Below are 16,998 nucleotides of genomic sequence, written 5' to 3'. Positions count from 1 at the left end.
AACACAGACAACCTATATAGGTTATAAATAAATGTCAGATGAAATCAAATTGATATCTGTTATTAAAAATTGGAAAATACATTATAAACTAATTGTAAATTGTTTCTGACTCCGGTTAGTTTTGGTTTTGAAATTGCCTTTGGTTTAAAAAGTTCTTTGAATAAAAATACTTTGACTGACAAGACGTGGTTTTTATGTTTGACAAGTATTCAAATTCTGTTCATTTTTGCCAACTATTCACAAAATCTCTAATAAATTAATAGCACAGGAGCAAAATAAGTAAAACAAACATTTCTGATAAATAATCCGTAGAAACACTCCCTCCTGGTGAAGAGCTCCTGTTCTTTAACTAATAAAAAAAAATTCGTAAGAACATTTCTTCCTGGTGAAGAACTTCTGTTCTTCAACTATGTGGTTCGTCAACGTCGAGAATGCACAACTTAGTCAACTTATGAGTAAGAATTTTATAACTGAGTATTTTATATGAAATTCAATATGCTAAAATATAAATCGCGGTTGGGTTGGCTGAAAATCACATGGCCAAACTGTGAACAATTAAAAAATCAAAAAATAAAATATAAACATTACTCAAATGTTCTTATTAGTTTATTAGTTAGTAGAATACGCTTGAAGACTGGCAGTAAACAAACGTTTAAAGTTCATTCCATTAGATTACACAAATTTGTTTAATTAACAAATTTTATATCAATTGAAAGTATGAAACCTATAGAATAAATACTTGATGGATGGGCTACATTTTTCCTGGCGTAACTATTGGATTGGCCGGTTAGTCAATAATACTAATTCACAAATAGACGCAGCAGGCGACACTGGTCAACAGAATAGGTCCGATTCTTCTCTATAATAACGCCCGTCTGCATGTTTCATAAATCACCATTCGAATATTTATCGAATTGATTATCGAAGTTCTGCCTCACCCACCATACTCTCCAGACCTCTCGCCAACCGACTACCATTTTTTTAAGCACTTCGAAAACTCACCGATAGAACCTTCGCCAATCAGGCCCAGGCACAAATGGCCTTCGTCGAATACCGAGCACCTAATTTTTTATGCTAATGGAATCAACAGATTGTGTTACGTTGGTAAAAAAAAGAATGCACAACTTAGTCCTAAATGTGCCCATGGACGTTTTAACATCTACGACTTGAATGTGACCATCTTTTCCTTGATGAACCTCAGTGACGATACCTTTTGGACATGTGTTTCTCAAAAACTGGTTGTCTACTATGATAACCACATCACCAACCTTTTCTTTTCTTAGGGACGAAGAAAACCACTTAGTTCTCTTGGTCGCACTCCTACGAACGACAACCCTCAGAAGTCGAAACTTGTGCGAGCTAAGGATCAACGAGGTCCTACTTTTTAACGTGTGATTCCTGACACGGGTTGGACGATAGCAAGTGAAGATCGAGCGTTCAGACTAGGGCTTGAACCACCGACCAACACGGCAGTCAATTCGAGTGAGTGAACAAAGCACCCACGCCGAACCGCTTGGCTACCGACCGACCAACAGATAGATATCCGAGAGAAGTTGAGATATTTGCCACTGTTTTCTAGTAAATAAATCAGTTTCTTCGAAATCACCTGGGATCTGAGTTACACTTGATGTTCCCATTAAAAAGTGATTTGGTATCAGGGCTTCACTGTCTGCTTGGTCAAGTGTCACGTGAACCAGTGGACGGCTGTTGACAATGGATTCGGCTTCTGTTAATAAAGTCTGCATAACTTCGTCTCGTGGAAATCTATCTTTGAGAATAACATTCAAAGTAGTTTTGATAGATCTAAAGAGTCTCTCCCAACTTCCTCCCATATGTGGAGCGGAAGTGGCTATGAAATGAATTCAATGTTGTCAGTAGTTAAGTTAGAAATTAACTTATTCTGGACCAAATCTTTTAAGGCTCTCTTAAGTTCATTTGATGCTCCCCTCAGGTTCGTGCCATTATTGGAAAATACCTATTTGGGACACCCTCTACGACCAATTAGTTTTCTGATTGCCATTATTGCCGAATCTGTACTCGAAGAGTATGCCATTTCAAGATGAACTGCATATCTTCGGCCAACAGAAACATTCATAGGCCCAAAATAGTCCATTCTGACTATGGTGAAAGGTCGAACAAATGAGGTTAGACGAGAATTCGGTAACGGTGCCATCTCTGGTAGTTCTGGTTTTGCCCCTTTATTTTTGCAAAATTGGCATCTGTTCCAACAACTTCTCAATGCTGATCTTATGTTCAGAATCCAGTAACGTTGTCTCAGTTCATTTACGACATACTCTTAACCGTTATGCGCTGCTTTTAAGTGATAGTGAAAAATCAGCATTTGTTTGAAGGTGATTGACAATGTTTCGTGATGAATTTCACTAGTTCGGACTTCCATTGTCTACTATATAAAATGATTTGAAATCCCTGAAACAAGTGAAAAAGAATAATTAAAAAAGAATAGTTGAAAATAACAATTATATTAAGCAACAATAAACCTGAAATGAAATGATAGTTAGTGAAATAACCTACAAGTAAAAATATAATAATTGAATAAATAAAAATCAAAGGAATGAAAAAAGAAAATAATAAAAAAATAAAAAAATAATAAAAAAATAAAAAAATAAAAAGTGTAGAGATTCCAAGTCACGTTAGTTCACGACGTTTCGATTGTTGGTATCTACAATCGTCTTCGGGTGATGACTGGACTGATTCCTCCGAGAGATGACTATTTTATAGGCCGTTGAAATACTTTCACTTTCTCTACTTTCCATTTTCCGCTTCACTGATTCCGTGAGAGATGACCGTTTTGGCGGGAGTTGGTCATTTTTCGTTTGATGATGGGTTTCCATATGTTTCGTATATCTACGCTGGCCTGGCTGAATACGTTGTTGGACAACATGTATGCGGCTTCCTTAAATTTTCTCCTGAACCAATGTTCCTCTCTGTGCAAGATCTCAGCTTGGGACCACTCGATGTTGTGTTGATGGGTCCAAACATGGTCTGCTATTCCTGATTTGCTGGTTTCTCCTCGCTGTGTGTGCTTCTTGTGCTCGGCAATGCGAACATTCAATGGCCTCTTAGTTTCACCAATATAGGATTTTCCGCACTCACAGGGTATCCGGTAAATGCAATTCTTGGAATCGCAGTCCGCGTTTGGGGGCCTGGTTTTCGTGGGGCTGCTACGGATAGTGTTACCGGATCTGAAACAGGTTCTAATGTTGTACTTGGAACCAATTCTTCTTATCCTCTCCGATAATCCTCTGATGTAGGGAAGTGCAAGCACTGGTTGTGACGGCTTCTCTTCCTTGCGAGGCTCCTGCTGTCTTTTAGCCAAAGTCTTTTCTACCATCGCTTCAGCGGAATGGATACTCCAAAGCGGAATGGATACTCAGGTTTATTGTTGCTTAATATAATTGTTATTTTCAACTATTCTTTTTTAATTATTCTTTTTCACTTGTTTCAGGGATTTCAAATCAGTTTATATAGTAGACAATGGAAGTCCGAACTAGTGAAATGAAAAATCAGCAATTTCGTGAAGTAATTTGTTGGTTCGAGGTAAATCATTTGAATACAAAACTCTACTTTTGAGTCGTATTATTCCTTCATCACCTGGAAAAGATAATAATTTGAAGAGCTTGCTAAAGGATTCAATTTTTTATCATTTTGCAGGTACTCAATTTCGTCTCGAAAATGTTCCTTCGGAACATATGTTATCCATAAATTTTCGGTGATTTTTATTTCGTTAGGCATGAGTTCTTTGTTGAATGTCGATTTTTTTCTTATATTACTGATAAATCTCAGCATCCAAGCCGTTGCACGTAACAACTTCAACCACGATGAAAATCTTTTTATATCTGGCAATACTTCCTTCAAATGTTCTTGGTTTCGGGAAGTAACACCAACAAACTTTCTCTTCACCTCAGAATTGTTGATCTCGTCAATACGGGTTCGGGGCCATTCCTCGCTTGGACCTTTCAGGAAGTTGGGACCGTTTAACCATCTACTAGATTCCCAATAATGGAGATTATTTTCTCTTGTGGCTTCATCGGCAACATTTTCTTTCGTTAGTACCCAATTCCAACTCCTTACATCAGTGGTTTCTATAATTTCAGACACCCTGTGTGCCACAAAAGGTTTAAAAATTGGTAATTTTGATTGGATCCAGCCTATAACAGTTTTAGAGTCTGTCCAATAGAAAATTTTGTCGATTCTGATACTGTGGTGTTCTTTAATGGTCACTGCGAGTCTGCTCCCTAAAACTGCAGCTTGAAGTTCTAGCCTAGGGATGAATATCTGTTATTTTATTGGTGTAACTCTGAACTTCGCCATTACGAAGCATGTTTCAAAAGATTCTTTTTTGGTGATTCAGAAATAAGCAACAGAAACGTAAGCCTAAGCAGTAGCATTACAGAAGACATGTAGTTGTGTCTCTTGAGCATCGAATACATTCGAAACGTAACATCTGGGAATGGTTAAATTAGTCAATTTTTTCAATCCACTTCTTCGATCTGACCATCATATATTCAGAAGTTTATCGTCCCAGCCGATTTTTGTTTGTAAAGGTGTTCAAAAACCCAAAATGGATCAAAGATAGTCATCACTGTTCTTATGACATCTCTTTTCGTAACAGGTGCTTTGGTCAAGTTTTGAAAATCATATTCATTCCATTTTATTGAAAAACGAAACTTGTCTTCGTTAGGATTCCAAATTGAACCTAGAATCCTTTGAATGAGTAATGATAATTCTTTTTCTCAATCCATTTCTTTTTGATGTATAGCTCGATATTCATCTGGAATGGTTTTCAAGAGTTGTCACTCGACCAATTTCGTATGATAAAACCTCCTCTTCCATGTACTTCAATTACACCAGATGTGATTGTCTTAGCCTCTTCTAGAGTATCTGTAATAGCTCTTACAGCTTCTGGAAAGTATTCTCTAAATTCTAGTGCGTTCCTTCTTATCACGAATTGGGCAGAAGTTGGAGACGAAACTGCTCCAAATATCATGGAAACCATCTCATAATCTTCAGGATTTTCTTCATTTCGTCTTCCCCTCCACAAAAAACGCTGTTTTTTCCTATCTTTCTGTATAATTTGGACTCTATGAAACATTTTCTGTATATCTGCTGTTACTGCTATATGTCTTTGCCTGAATTTAAAAATGACTCCAAGTAGAGAGTTTAGCAAGTCTGGGCCTTTCAAAACAAAGTTGTTGAGGCTGGTACCACTGGATTTTGCTGCTGCGTCAAATACAAAACGTATTTTGTCAGGCTTATTTGGATTCGTAACAGCAAAATGCCAGTACCATATATTTTGAGATGTATTCTGAATTTCCTCATTGGTCAATTTTCTGGCATACCCTTCTTCCAAATATTCTAAAATCTTCATCTCATATTGAACAACAAAGTTTTTGTCTTTGTCCATTTTTTTCTCTATAGCTTTCAGCCGGTTTAGCGCAGTAAGTTTACTATTTGGGAGTTTGAACTGGTCACTCTTCCACAAAAGTCCAGTTTCCCACTTGATTGAATCAATACTTCTAGTAGTTTCTTCCAAGAGTGTTGTGGCTCGAATATCATCTGGATTTTGTGATTTCTTGTAATATTTCACTCCCAAACTGTCAATTTTGAAAGAATTTTCAACAAGATCCTCTAAATCTTGCAAATTTTCACGCTCGTGGCTGGAAAAAAGAGAAAATTCTTCATCGATCCTGCCAAAATGACTTTTGTTGAGGTTGCCTTGTATAACCCATCCTAATTTGGATCTAGACAATATGAGATCATTTTTCCTCCTTCGTGGACTTTTCAGGCTATTATTGAACTGATACTGTCCTGCCCAATGAGTATTTTTGGCTTTACATTATGAAGAGATGATAGTTTTACTTTTCCTTTATAATTCAATTTTTTTGAAAGATTTTTCACATCCACAGACTGCACAGGAAGAGACAAATTGTCAACGGTACGGACATTGCTGAAGTTGTATGTAATACTCTCACTTAGACCAGGTATTTTCAATGATATCTTCTTCGAATTACAATCTTCGTATGTAATTGGATTTGTCCATTTGATTTTCAAAGTTTTACATGGGCCTGTTGCGCCCATTTCATCTGCCAGCGTAGAATCGATCATTGTAATGGTGGATGCTTCGTCAAAGAGGGCAAATGTATTAAAATTACCTCTATGACTGATTAATTCGACAGGGGCAATCCTTAACAGTATTTCAGTATTCTGAAAATGGTTGACATGATGATTAACTTGCTCTTCCACCTCAACTGAATTATCTTCCACTACTTTATGCAAAAGTGAGTTATGTTTGAGAGCACAACCATCGATTCCACATTTTTTCTTACTTCGGAAAAATTTTGTGAGATTTGACGATCCAAGACAAGTAAAACACACTTTATTTTCTCATGCCCACTCCCAACGTTTTTCAATATCAAGTTTCTTAAAAAATTTGCATGTTTCAACTTTATGTCCATCTTTTTTGCAATATTTACATTTATAAACTATTTTTTCTGGTAGTAAAAACGTACTTCTTCTTTCTGTCCTGTTCCTGTTCTGGACCAACAACGTATGTAACTGCTTCACTAGTTTCACTCAGCCATACGGAAAATTCTGTGATGGTAACTGAATTATTACATTTTTTCAATTGTAAAACTGTTCTACCCCATTCCATACGCAAATTGGGGCTAAGTTTTTTAACAATGTCATTTAAGAGTTGTGGATTAGACAAGTAACCGTAGCAGTCCAAACTCGTAATAGTAACAGCCAAATTTTGTATTTTATTTGAAAAGTCCAAAATGGTGTCAAGCTTGTCCTCCTTTATGTCAGGAATTTTTTTCAAAGAATCAATCAAATCTTGAATGATGATGTCGGGTCTGCCATATCTTCTCCCAAGGGTATCGATAATTTTGTCTACTTCTTGAGTGAAAATCAATGTAGAATGCAGAACTTGATAGACGATAGTGATTTTTTTAATATTATTCACCAGAATGACAACTAGTTTCAAAAACTTAATTTGTGTAAAATTAGTAATAAATTAATTCAATTTCTCGTCTGAGTTGTAATGTTTATAGGCTTCGATTTTATTTTTTTTGTTTTGTTAATTAGCAATATGTCAAGAATATGGCACTTTTTTATGTATGTTTTCGTGTTCTTTTGCTTTGCCTTTTATGCACTTTTGTAAACGCGCAATGTTTTCAGCGTCAGAAAATCCGCAAAGTTTTGCCGTTTCTCGGAATTGATGTATAAAATTCATCCATTCTCCGGGTTCACCGGAAAATACTGGAAGTTCTTTACTGATACTGATACATTTTATGTTCTTCCGACATATTTCCCTGAATATTTGCCTAAGTGAATTCTTATTTCCGTTTATTATTTACATTTTGTGAAATCTCTTCATTTTCGTCTACAGTATTTACCCAGTTTTGAATGAAGGATGATTTATGCGTCACCGTTTTTTCTTCTTGAAATGAAAACTCGCTTGAATTCAGACTGTACAATTCTGCTATTTTCATTTGTGCTTCTCATTCAATCAGGCTTTTTTCAATTTCTGCCAATCTTTTTTCCTTCTCAAATTCGATTTCCAACTGCATTCTTTTCCTGGATTGACTACTCGAAACATTGGTGGTTTTATGCGTTTTTGATGAACTTTGGTGAAGGCTTCCATTCATTTGCCTTTGGGTTTTTCGAGAAACTTCATCTTCAATCATCGCTGCCTCTTTACATTTTCCCAAGTCTTGAGTGATGTCGACGTATCTTGCAGGTGGCATTCCTTTCGTTTTTCTTTCACTTTTTCTCAGGGGTAAAGATTTACTTTCCGCCATCTTCCACAGGGAGATTCTTCGATGGATCGAAGGACCACTTATGTTTCTGAGTCCAGTTAGTTTTGGTTTGGAAATTGCCTTTGGTTTTAATGGTTTTCTGAATATAATACTTCAAATGACAAGACGTGGTTTTTATGTTTGACAAGTATTCAAACTGTTTATTTTTGCCAACTATTCACAAAAACTCCAATAAATTAATAGTAAAGGAGCAAAATAAGTAAAACAAACATTTCAGATAAATAATCCATAGAAACAGTAAATAACAGTTATATACTATTTTCTTAGGTACGGACATCAAGTGATGATTTTGGAAAATATTTATATTTAGACATAAGTGAGGTTAACTATTCATGTACATAATTGTTAAGTGAAAATGTATCTAAATTCAAGAACAAATATGAAAATCATAGAATAGATAATTTTTCTGATATTGAAGTTGAAAATTTGTAGTGTAGTTATGAAAATTGAGAAGTGGTATCTAAGGAAAGTAAGAGATTTTCAACTTTTTATCAACAAGAGGAATCTTCTCAAGGCGATGAAGGGAAACGCCACGTGAATTTTCTGTCTCCAGAAATTTGAAAAGTATTATAAAGAAAAGTAATAAATTGTATATAATTGTATTGAATATCAATAAGTGAAAATGAATTCAGTGAACCAACCTGATAAACCCAGTTCCAGTCATATTTCCAAGTCCTATCTCCGAAGTTTAGAAAACTCACACCACACACCAACATTTGAGGAAAACCAGGTATTTACCGATTCCACTTAAGTAAAATATATGCATATACAAAAAGAAGTTGTCCAAGAACAAAAACCAGGACAATTGAAACAAATTTTGAAAACAGAAATTTCGATTGCAATCACAGTGACATTGAATTATTAACTGACATTTCAAAGACAAAGAGTGATTTCTGATATTCACACTAAATTAGTTCGGTGTAGGTTTGGAACATTTTCAGAATTAGGTAATTTTCTCTTTTGGTAATTTATATATTTTGAATTCACCATTTTTACACTTCTCATTAAAAATTGTTCCAAATTTTCTGAAATCAGTTGTGTCTTTTTCAAATTTCTTTACAGGAACATCTGCAAGTAAGATCAAATTTGGGTAAGTAATCGTTGTGTTTGTGCCTGAATCCACCTGAGGTGTTGAGAAAATTCTCTATACACTGAGTTATAGGATTTAAACTCAACATAAGAGTCTAGCCGAATAAAATTTCCATTTCAAGAAATACTAATAATTAGAAATCTATTTATCAAATCCACATCAACATATTCATCATTTTATAATAGTACATATTATTATCCCAAAGCTTTTCCCGGGCTCCTCGTATTAGCTTGCTTGGCTATCTTTGCTCATTGTGTCTGCTCAGGGCACATTATTCTCGGACCCAATGATCGCTTATCCTACGGTTTGAGAAGTGATCATTGGTTGATGATGCTGGCACGCCCTCTCGAATGTATCGGAGGAAGATGCGGTAATTACGAAGAGAAAGTGCAGCTCGTAGACGGAATCATCCTACACCACCTAGAAGCCGTTGTTCCACCTAAAGATGGAACAAACCCATTCCGATTATACTCTACTCCTTTGGAGAAATGGAATAGACTCAGGAGGAGCAGTATCAACTCTCCATAGTGGTTTGGATCCCAAATTGTCCGTTCCACGATTATACTTCCCCCGACAAAAAAGAAGGGCATGGACTTTTGGAGTGTATACATGAGAGAATGGTACTGGATGAAGCTTGTGAAGTCATCAGGAGTTCGGGTGACTTTTTCTGCATGATCCGCGACCACGAGAGAAACAAAATTGAAGCAATTATTTTCAAGGCAGATGCCCAAGCAGTCGTTGAATTTGCTTTATTTTTCGACACTGAACAAGGTGGTCAAAACTCTGTTACCAAGTCGGAACCCTTTCAGCAAAAAACCCACGTCAAAGCCGCAGAGATCACCTCTCTAATGCTCAAATGTCTATCGCTTTATTAGCTCAATTCGCTTTATATAACCCAATGGGTTATATAGAGCCAATTGCAAACTACTATTTTCATATGAACATGAAAACCATTTTTTTTTCATTCAGTTTCCATTCATTACATTCCAAACATTTCAAAATGTTCTGTTGTACGCGACTTGTGGTTGCTTTTTCAATTTCATGGGGATCCAGATCTTCAATACACCGCACTATTCGCCCTCGCAGTTATTCTTTGGTAGGCACTGGAGTACTGTACACCCTTTCTTTTAAAACATCCAATATCAAGTGGCATAAGATCGGGTGATCTCGGTGGCCAATTCCACGGGCATAAACTACCTGAGTGGAATAAGCTGGCGCTCCGTCCAGTTGAAACCACGAATTCTTTTATTCCTCTGCAAATTTTCGAAGAAATCTGTAACAGTTGCCCTTAATATTTGTAGATATCTCTCTGTATTTAGTAAGTCTTCATAAATGCAAAAGCTAATTTTGAGTTCTTCAAAATACAGAAAACATTCAGGTAGAATTTTTGAAAACCCATTTCTTTTGTCACATGAGGATCATGATCAGCCCAAAAATATTTCTTCCTTCTATTAAAAATGCCATCCCTCGTAAATTTTGATTCGCTGTTCCAAATTATTTTTGACAAAAATCCCGATCTTTCTGTATATATATTAAAAAGGATTCGCAAAAACGCTCACTACATTCAAAGTCTTCTGCTTTGAGAGCTTGAATTTATACGGATGAATTTTGTGATTTTTCAAAATTCGTTGTACAGAAGCATGTGATACCCAAATCTTTGTCTGCACAGCGAATGGAAGCTTCTGGATATCCATAAAAATTTGCCAAAACGTTAACAGTATTGTCCTCATTTAAAGTAACACGTTTTGGTAATACTGAAGGCGCTTTTAACTTTGAGCCATAGTTAAGGAAATCATTTAGTAATCTTACAAAAGTTCCTCTCGTTCATTGGTGTTGATTCAGAAAAGTTTTGGTTGAATTTTCTGTAACTTCTGGCAATGATTTAGTCAGACTGTCCGTATATAATGAATAATTTCATCAGAACTTCGTTTGAATAATCAATATTTTCATTCATTTTGGATAATGTTTTGAAACACCGTCGATATCTATTTGTAAATTACTTAGAAAAGTGACCAAACTGTTATAACCTTGATAATTACACTGCTACCTAAAACCAAATTTCTAAAAAAAAATAATGTTTCCAGAAGATAGTAACTTTATTAAGAGAACTTTATGATTTAGGTATAGGGACATGATATATCATCTTGAAGCATTTTTTATCATCTTTTAATTTATCGAGTAACATACAGGGTATTTTATTTTAAAAAATGAATGTTTTACCACTTTTATGCCTAATAGACATGATAGTTGATTTTAGTACGCCCTGTATGATATGGAGTCGATTTCTTGGTGTTAATTAAATATTTCGAGTTTGTCCAAATTATTATCAAAATATTATCTTTTCATAAATTGAGATTACTGATGTGTTTCATCAGTTAGGACTTCCATTGTCTAATATGACATGAAATGATTTGAAATCCCTGAATGAATCTGTAAAAAATTAAAAATTAACTGAAAAACAATTTTATGTCATATTAGACAATGGAAGTCCGAACTGATGAAATGCACCACGAAACATTGTCAACCACGTTCAAACAAAAGTACTGATGTACTTTTAAGTTCAATTAGGGCTATGTTTTGGACCATATTTAGCACAAAACCCATAGAGATAGGTATCGGGTATTGTTAACAAAAAAGTATTATAATAAAATAGCAATTCCGAAAATCTGGTAATATAGGGGTATTCTATTTGAAAAAATAAAGTTGCGAGGATTTTTTGGTGGAAGTGGCAACGCCCGAATGCTGAAAATATTTTTGATCGCTGCGTTTTCCAGAAACGTCTAACCTAACACCGACCGTGAGTCACGCTGTACATTTTGTACCCTGTAGATTTTCAAACAACCTGTTGCCAAGAAACTCGCCTATCGATTATCAAATCGAATCTGACTGTTCTCATACTGACATTTTAAGAACATTTGTCGTATTACTTTTTAGTTATTTAAGGAATTTTCGAGTAATGGAATCAAGATGGTATTTATTTCCAGGGCAAACTTTGTCCAACACCAAAATATCAGATAGAGCCCACGCTTTACACATTACTTCGAAAGAATGGGGGAAAATCAACAAGCATTTAGACAGGAAGAAACTTATTCAAGAAGCAATAGAAAAGGAGGAGAACAAAAAGAAATATTTAGATGAAGGTTCCAAGTCGATGATACGAAATTGGGAGAATTCACTGGAGGTTTGTTGAAAATCAACTATATAATTGAAATGAGAAAGATTTTTGAAAGAAGGTATATTCAGTCTGTGAGATAATACCTTATAGTAGGATGTAAAGGATCCCCCTCCACTCTTAAATTTTTTAATGAACAGGGTGACAAGGTCGAACAAAAATGCATTGTTTTGAATACTTTTTGATAAGAAGAGCAATAATGTATCATCACTCGTCACTGAGCGGCCACTATCACTTTTTTTCAATATCTGTATTTGTATTATTTCGTTTTGTATTTGTATTATTTCATTCGAAAGGTTCTCTATCTAACACTGGTGTATTTTTCTAAATCGAATTAGCCATTCCTGAGGAATCAGCTGGTTTTTATTTTTTTCAAGAATTTGCAAACATGTGATAAATATCATGATTTCAATAAAATATTTATTCAAAACTCACTTCGGTTCAGCCCAATGAAAGTTATAAATATTCTGATTGTTCACAATTTCATGGCTTACGTTATAGAAAGTTTCTAGGATAATACACGTTGCAATCACCTCTTATTCTATCAATTAGTTCTAGAATGGACTACGATTCAGATTGCACTTTAGAGTGCATGAATCCCCGCGAAAAATCTATGAGCGTCATATCAGGTGATCTAGCGGGCATTTCTGATGAATCACGTCTGCCTTTCCACCGGTCGGAACGAATGTCATCGAGTCAGTCGAGTATCAGCGTGTGATAATATAACATAACTTCAGTTGAAAATTAGTTTAGGTTAGCCTGAACAATCATAAGCCTGAAACGATTTTACAGAATGTCCAAATATAGAGGTTCTTTGAATAAATGTGGTTGAAAAATACGGTCCGATAGTAATTTGAATTATTTACAGGTACAAAATTAATTTCTGTCACGAAGTGGATGGAAAACATTTTCAACATTTATTGGAATGAACCGAAGTGAGTTTAAAAATATCGTTTGTTTGCAGATTTTCAAAAAGAACATACGTCTGCTGATGATTTGGTTGTGGGAGAGGATTGAAATGCTAAACAAGATATCACAAAAACCCTCTTCATCTTTGAAAAATAAGTTGAATGGCATGACATTATTTCTTTATTATATTCTCTATTTCCTAAATCTTTTACGAGTTTGATACGTACATCTTGTTCAAAAGTTAGGAGAAGGTTTACATGAAATATAAGGTGTTTCAATAAGCGCTTTCTATCTTCAGATTTGAATAAAACAAAGCGTGTGTAAGTTATCATCGAATTTTTTATTTGTTTGAAAGATCTATTGATGCCATTATGTGTAGAATCATCTTTCAAATGTCCGCCACGGGCTTCTCTGGGTGGAGCGCATCCAAAACGTCCAATTTTTCATGACTCTGGCTCATAAATCAGGGTAAATTTAACCGATAGTATAGGTTATGTTGGCTTTGAAGATCGCTGTGGTTTGTGACTTATTCACATACACCTGTGACACAAGAAAATAAGTTGATAATCATCGGCTTATAGTGTTCGCCGTTGACAGTGATGGCCTGTCCAACGTCGTCCTCAAAGAAATATGGACAGATGACGACGCCAGCCTGAAATCCACACCAAACAGTGACTTTTTCGAGAGGCATTAGATGCTCTTAGATCTCATGTGGATTGGTATCGTTCCAAATTCGACAATTTTCTTTGTTCACGTAGGAAGTCATTCATCCAGAAGTTCCTCATCGCTGAAGATGATTTTTCGATGAAAATTAGGATCAGTTGCCAACTAGCCCAGAGCCAATTCCGCGAACACACGTCGTTGTCTATGGTCGGTTACCTTCAGTTCCTGGGTCAATTGAATTTTGTACGGGTCCTGGCCCAAGTCACGACGTAAAATTCACCAATTTGTGGTCTGCGAAAGGACGAGTTCTTTTGAGCGATGCGAAATCGACTGCGTCGGATTCTCCTGCACGCTCTCACAGACAGCGGCAATATTTTCGGGAGATCTTGCGTTTCGTCGACTTACGGGTGTTGGTCGATCGTTTAATGTATCAGTGAACTCAAATTTATCCACCATATTGCGAATACTCCTCTCGGTAGGACGATTATGACGACCGTAAAATGTGCGGAACGCGCGGTGTGCTGCCCGAACAGTAGACTCATTTTGATAAAACAAGTTTATTATTTGCACGTGTTGTTGAATGCTATATCCGTCCATGGTGATTTGGCAGTCCCTTTCGGAAGACTCTATACAAATTAAACACCAACACAATAACAAAGCACCATAACAAAAAAAAACTCTTACTTTCTACATATTAACAGCTTACATTTCTTCGAAAAGTTGACTCTACGTCTTATCATTTAATTACTTGTGTTGTTATTTGTTTAAACGTTATTATTTAGTATCATAATAGTATATTATGCAACGATCATGTAATGATGGTTATTAAGACACGAGCATTAACCGGGATACGAAACGAGCCGAAGGCGAGTTTTGTATGGTATATGCGAGTGTATTAATAACCATTACATGAGAGTTGCATACGCTATTTTTTCTAAACCCGATAAATAATGAAAAACTAAAAATATTATATTTGTATTGAACACATTAACTCATATTTTTTAAAAAAAAACACAAACTTAATGGTATTATCATGGATATATGAAAACTATAAAGATTGTAATTATATTTATATTGAATATAACAACTGTAATTAATCTGATCTTTTAAAAATATTGGAGTCGATGGTATTCCTTCTATATCGCTGTTTTCAGACATTTTGATAATATAGGTAGGTAATATGAAAACTGATTTTGACAAATAAAGCAATTAGTTACTTAGGTTAGAATCTAGGACAAACAAAGGAACAGGATTCTTAATTGAAAAATTATGGGTTTCTATTGGTTGATAATCTGTATCGTTATGAAAAATCTGTATCATAATGGATATCATTATGAAACGGAGTATGGTCATATAAGTGTATTGTTAGAGTACGGGTGTAGAAAAATGTTTTTTGAGGACAAAACACAAGCACAACAGTGAAATCCTTAAGGCGCTCTCAGAGCGGTGCCTGTGCGAAAGTAGCGATTCACATTGGATTTGAATCGCTGGAGATTAAATCCAATTGGAAAAAAGTTTTCAGGAAGTTTATTCCACATTAAGGGCCCCCGCGCACTGGCAACTTTGTCAAAGCAACTATTCTGTTGCTTTAAAGAAATCTAGATGAAGCACACGGTATTGAATGCGGCCCCGCGCACGGGCGACTTTTAAGTTGCCGTGACTAAATAATTGCATGTAGACCTATTCCAAGGGTGACTAAACAGTTGCCGGCAGAAATGACTAACGTGAATTTCTACGTAAGCTCGCGCACTGTCAACTATTCAGTTGCTAGACGGCCTTGTTCTGGAGTACATGTGCATTTTTAATTTTTTAAAGCAATGACGACGGTAGATGTTGAAACGTTTATTTTGGCAATCGAGAAGCGGCCAGCGTTGTACAATACGCATCTAAAGGAGTATGCTGATAAAAATTCAAAAAAGATCATAGTTGGAGATGTGCGAAGAGTTCATTGTTAGCTGGAAGGAACTTTGGGACTCAATTGAATCTAGAAAAACATCCAACAGTCTCGAGCAGAATTACAATGAAATCCACGAAAGTGATAATGAAGATATTGAAGCACAGACACCGCCCACCAACTGCACCCCCATACCTAGTTCCAAGTATTTGGTCGAAAAAGTTCTTTAAGTAAAAGCTATGAAGAGTCATTGCTACAAATTATCAAAAAAGAAGAGGGAGGAAGACAAAGAAATAGATGAGGATAAATATTTTCTACGCGGACGGAAATTATCAACGTAATGAGGCTAATCCAACAGTCAGGAAGCCAAAATATTATACACACCTCGAAAGTAGTCGAACAGGCCACTTCTCAGGTAGCTACAGCTCAATATTTTTCATCATTTGAGCCAAGACAGCAATTTGAAGGAGTTCTGTCACCAGTCTCAGTCAGTACCCAAGTTGAATGGGAACAATTTTTCATTAACTAAAAATGCCATTTAACAATTAAATACTAATAAATCTATTTTATTTGTACTTTATGCGATTTAGTTTGCAATAAATTATCAATATTTGGTAGAGTTAATTAATGTTTTCTTTATGTACGTACCTTAGAGTCACTGCCAATCTTCCTTTAGGTGGTATAGCCTATCGTAATGGTATATTTCAGTAAGTAATTCGTGTGCCAAGAGAAATCGATAGACAATCAAAAGATTCTATGCTCATTCTAAAATATTTGAAGAACTTGTTCGGATGTTTTTTCAATCTGTTGAAGAGCTTATAAAATTGCCCGTCAAGAAGTCGTGACCTAATTAATGGATATACCCAAAACGTTTTGTTCCTTTGCTTATTTTTTCGCTGTCTCAGAAAAGCGCAACAGCACAGGTGGCTTCCACGATATCCATTGTAGACTGAGCTGATAGGCAACTATTTTAGTCGCCAGCGCGGTGGTGGACAATTCATGGGTGAGTAAACTGTTCAGTTGCTGGTGATTAAAGTTGCCAGTGCGCGGGGGCCCTAACGCAGTTCACCAGATGAAATAGTTCTCAAACAGTGAAGTTCGAGGTGTACTGAGTTAAACCTCAAAACGATGAGCAGCCACAGTCCGTCGCGTATTTCTGATATGTACCGCTCTTGGTGGTATCAAATGTGCCAAGTCACTGGAACACTTCCCGTGAAAGTATGTTCCAGGCTATCAAGGTTGCACGTGATGCTCGCTTCTCCAATCAGGCGGATGGCTCTTTTCTGAATGGAATCCAGCAACTTCAGGATATGTTTGGGCGCAGAGCTCCATATATGAGAACAATACTCCAAAGAAGGTCTGATCTGGGCTTTATGAAGTAGTTTTCTGGTATGGAACAGTGTTCCAAGCTTTTGAGAAGCAGCCTTTG

At 36.0% G+C, this 16,998-nt stretch overlaps 1 protein-coding gene across 5 annotated transcripts in view; it reads left to right on the top strand.

Moving 5' to 3' along the window:
• LOC111515184 (uncharacterized) overlaps nucleotides 1-16,998 on the top strand; it is a 55,637-nt gene that overhangs the window by 21,432 nt on the left and 17,207 nt on the right. For 3 of the 5 annotated variants that reach the window (XM_074175983.1, XM_074175982.1, XM_074175985.1), the window contains exon 2: nucleotides 11,916-12,112. In XM_074175983.1, coding sequence (XP_074032084.1) covers nucleotides 11,916-12,112 — 197 coding nt within the window. Of the gene's footprint in view, nucleotides 1-8,351; nucleotides 8,572-11,800; nucleotides 12,113-16,998 lie in introns of those variants that run through there. The other 2 variants (XM_074175986.1, XM_074175984.1) reach the window with 2 other exon arrangements.

This window comes from Leptinotarsa decemlineata, unplaced genomic scaffold (assembly GCF_025532065.1).
Source record: "Leptinotarsa decemlineata unplaced genomic scaffold, Ldec_3_MD MMD2_tig00001393_RagTag_RagTag, whole genome shotgun sequence".
NCBI classification, from domain to species: domain Eukaryota; kingdom Metazoa; phylum Arthropoda; class Insecta; order Coleoptera; family Chrysomelidae; genus Leptinotarsa; species Leptinotarsa decemlineata.
Note: the sequence above shows the minus strand (reverse complement) of the source record. Positions and strands in the feature narration are given on the sequence as shown.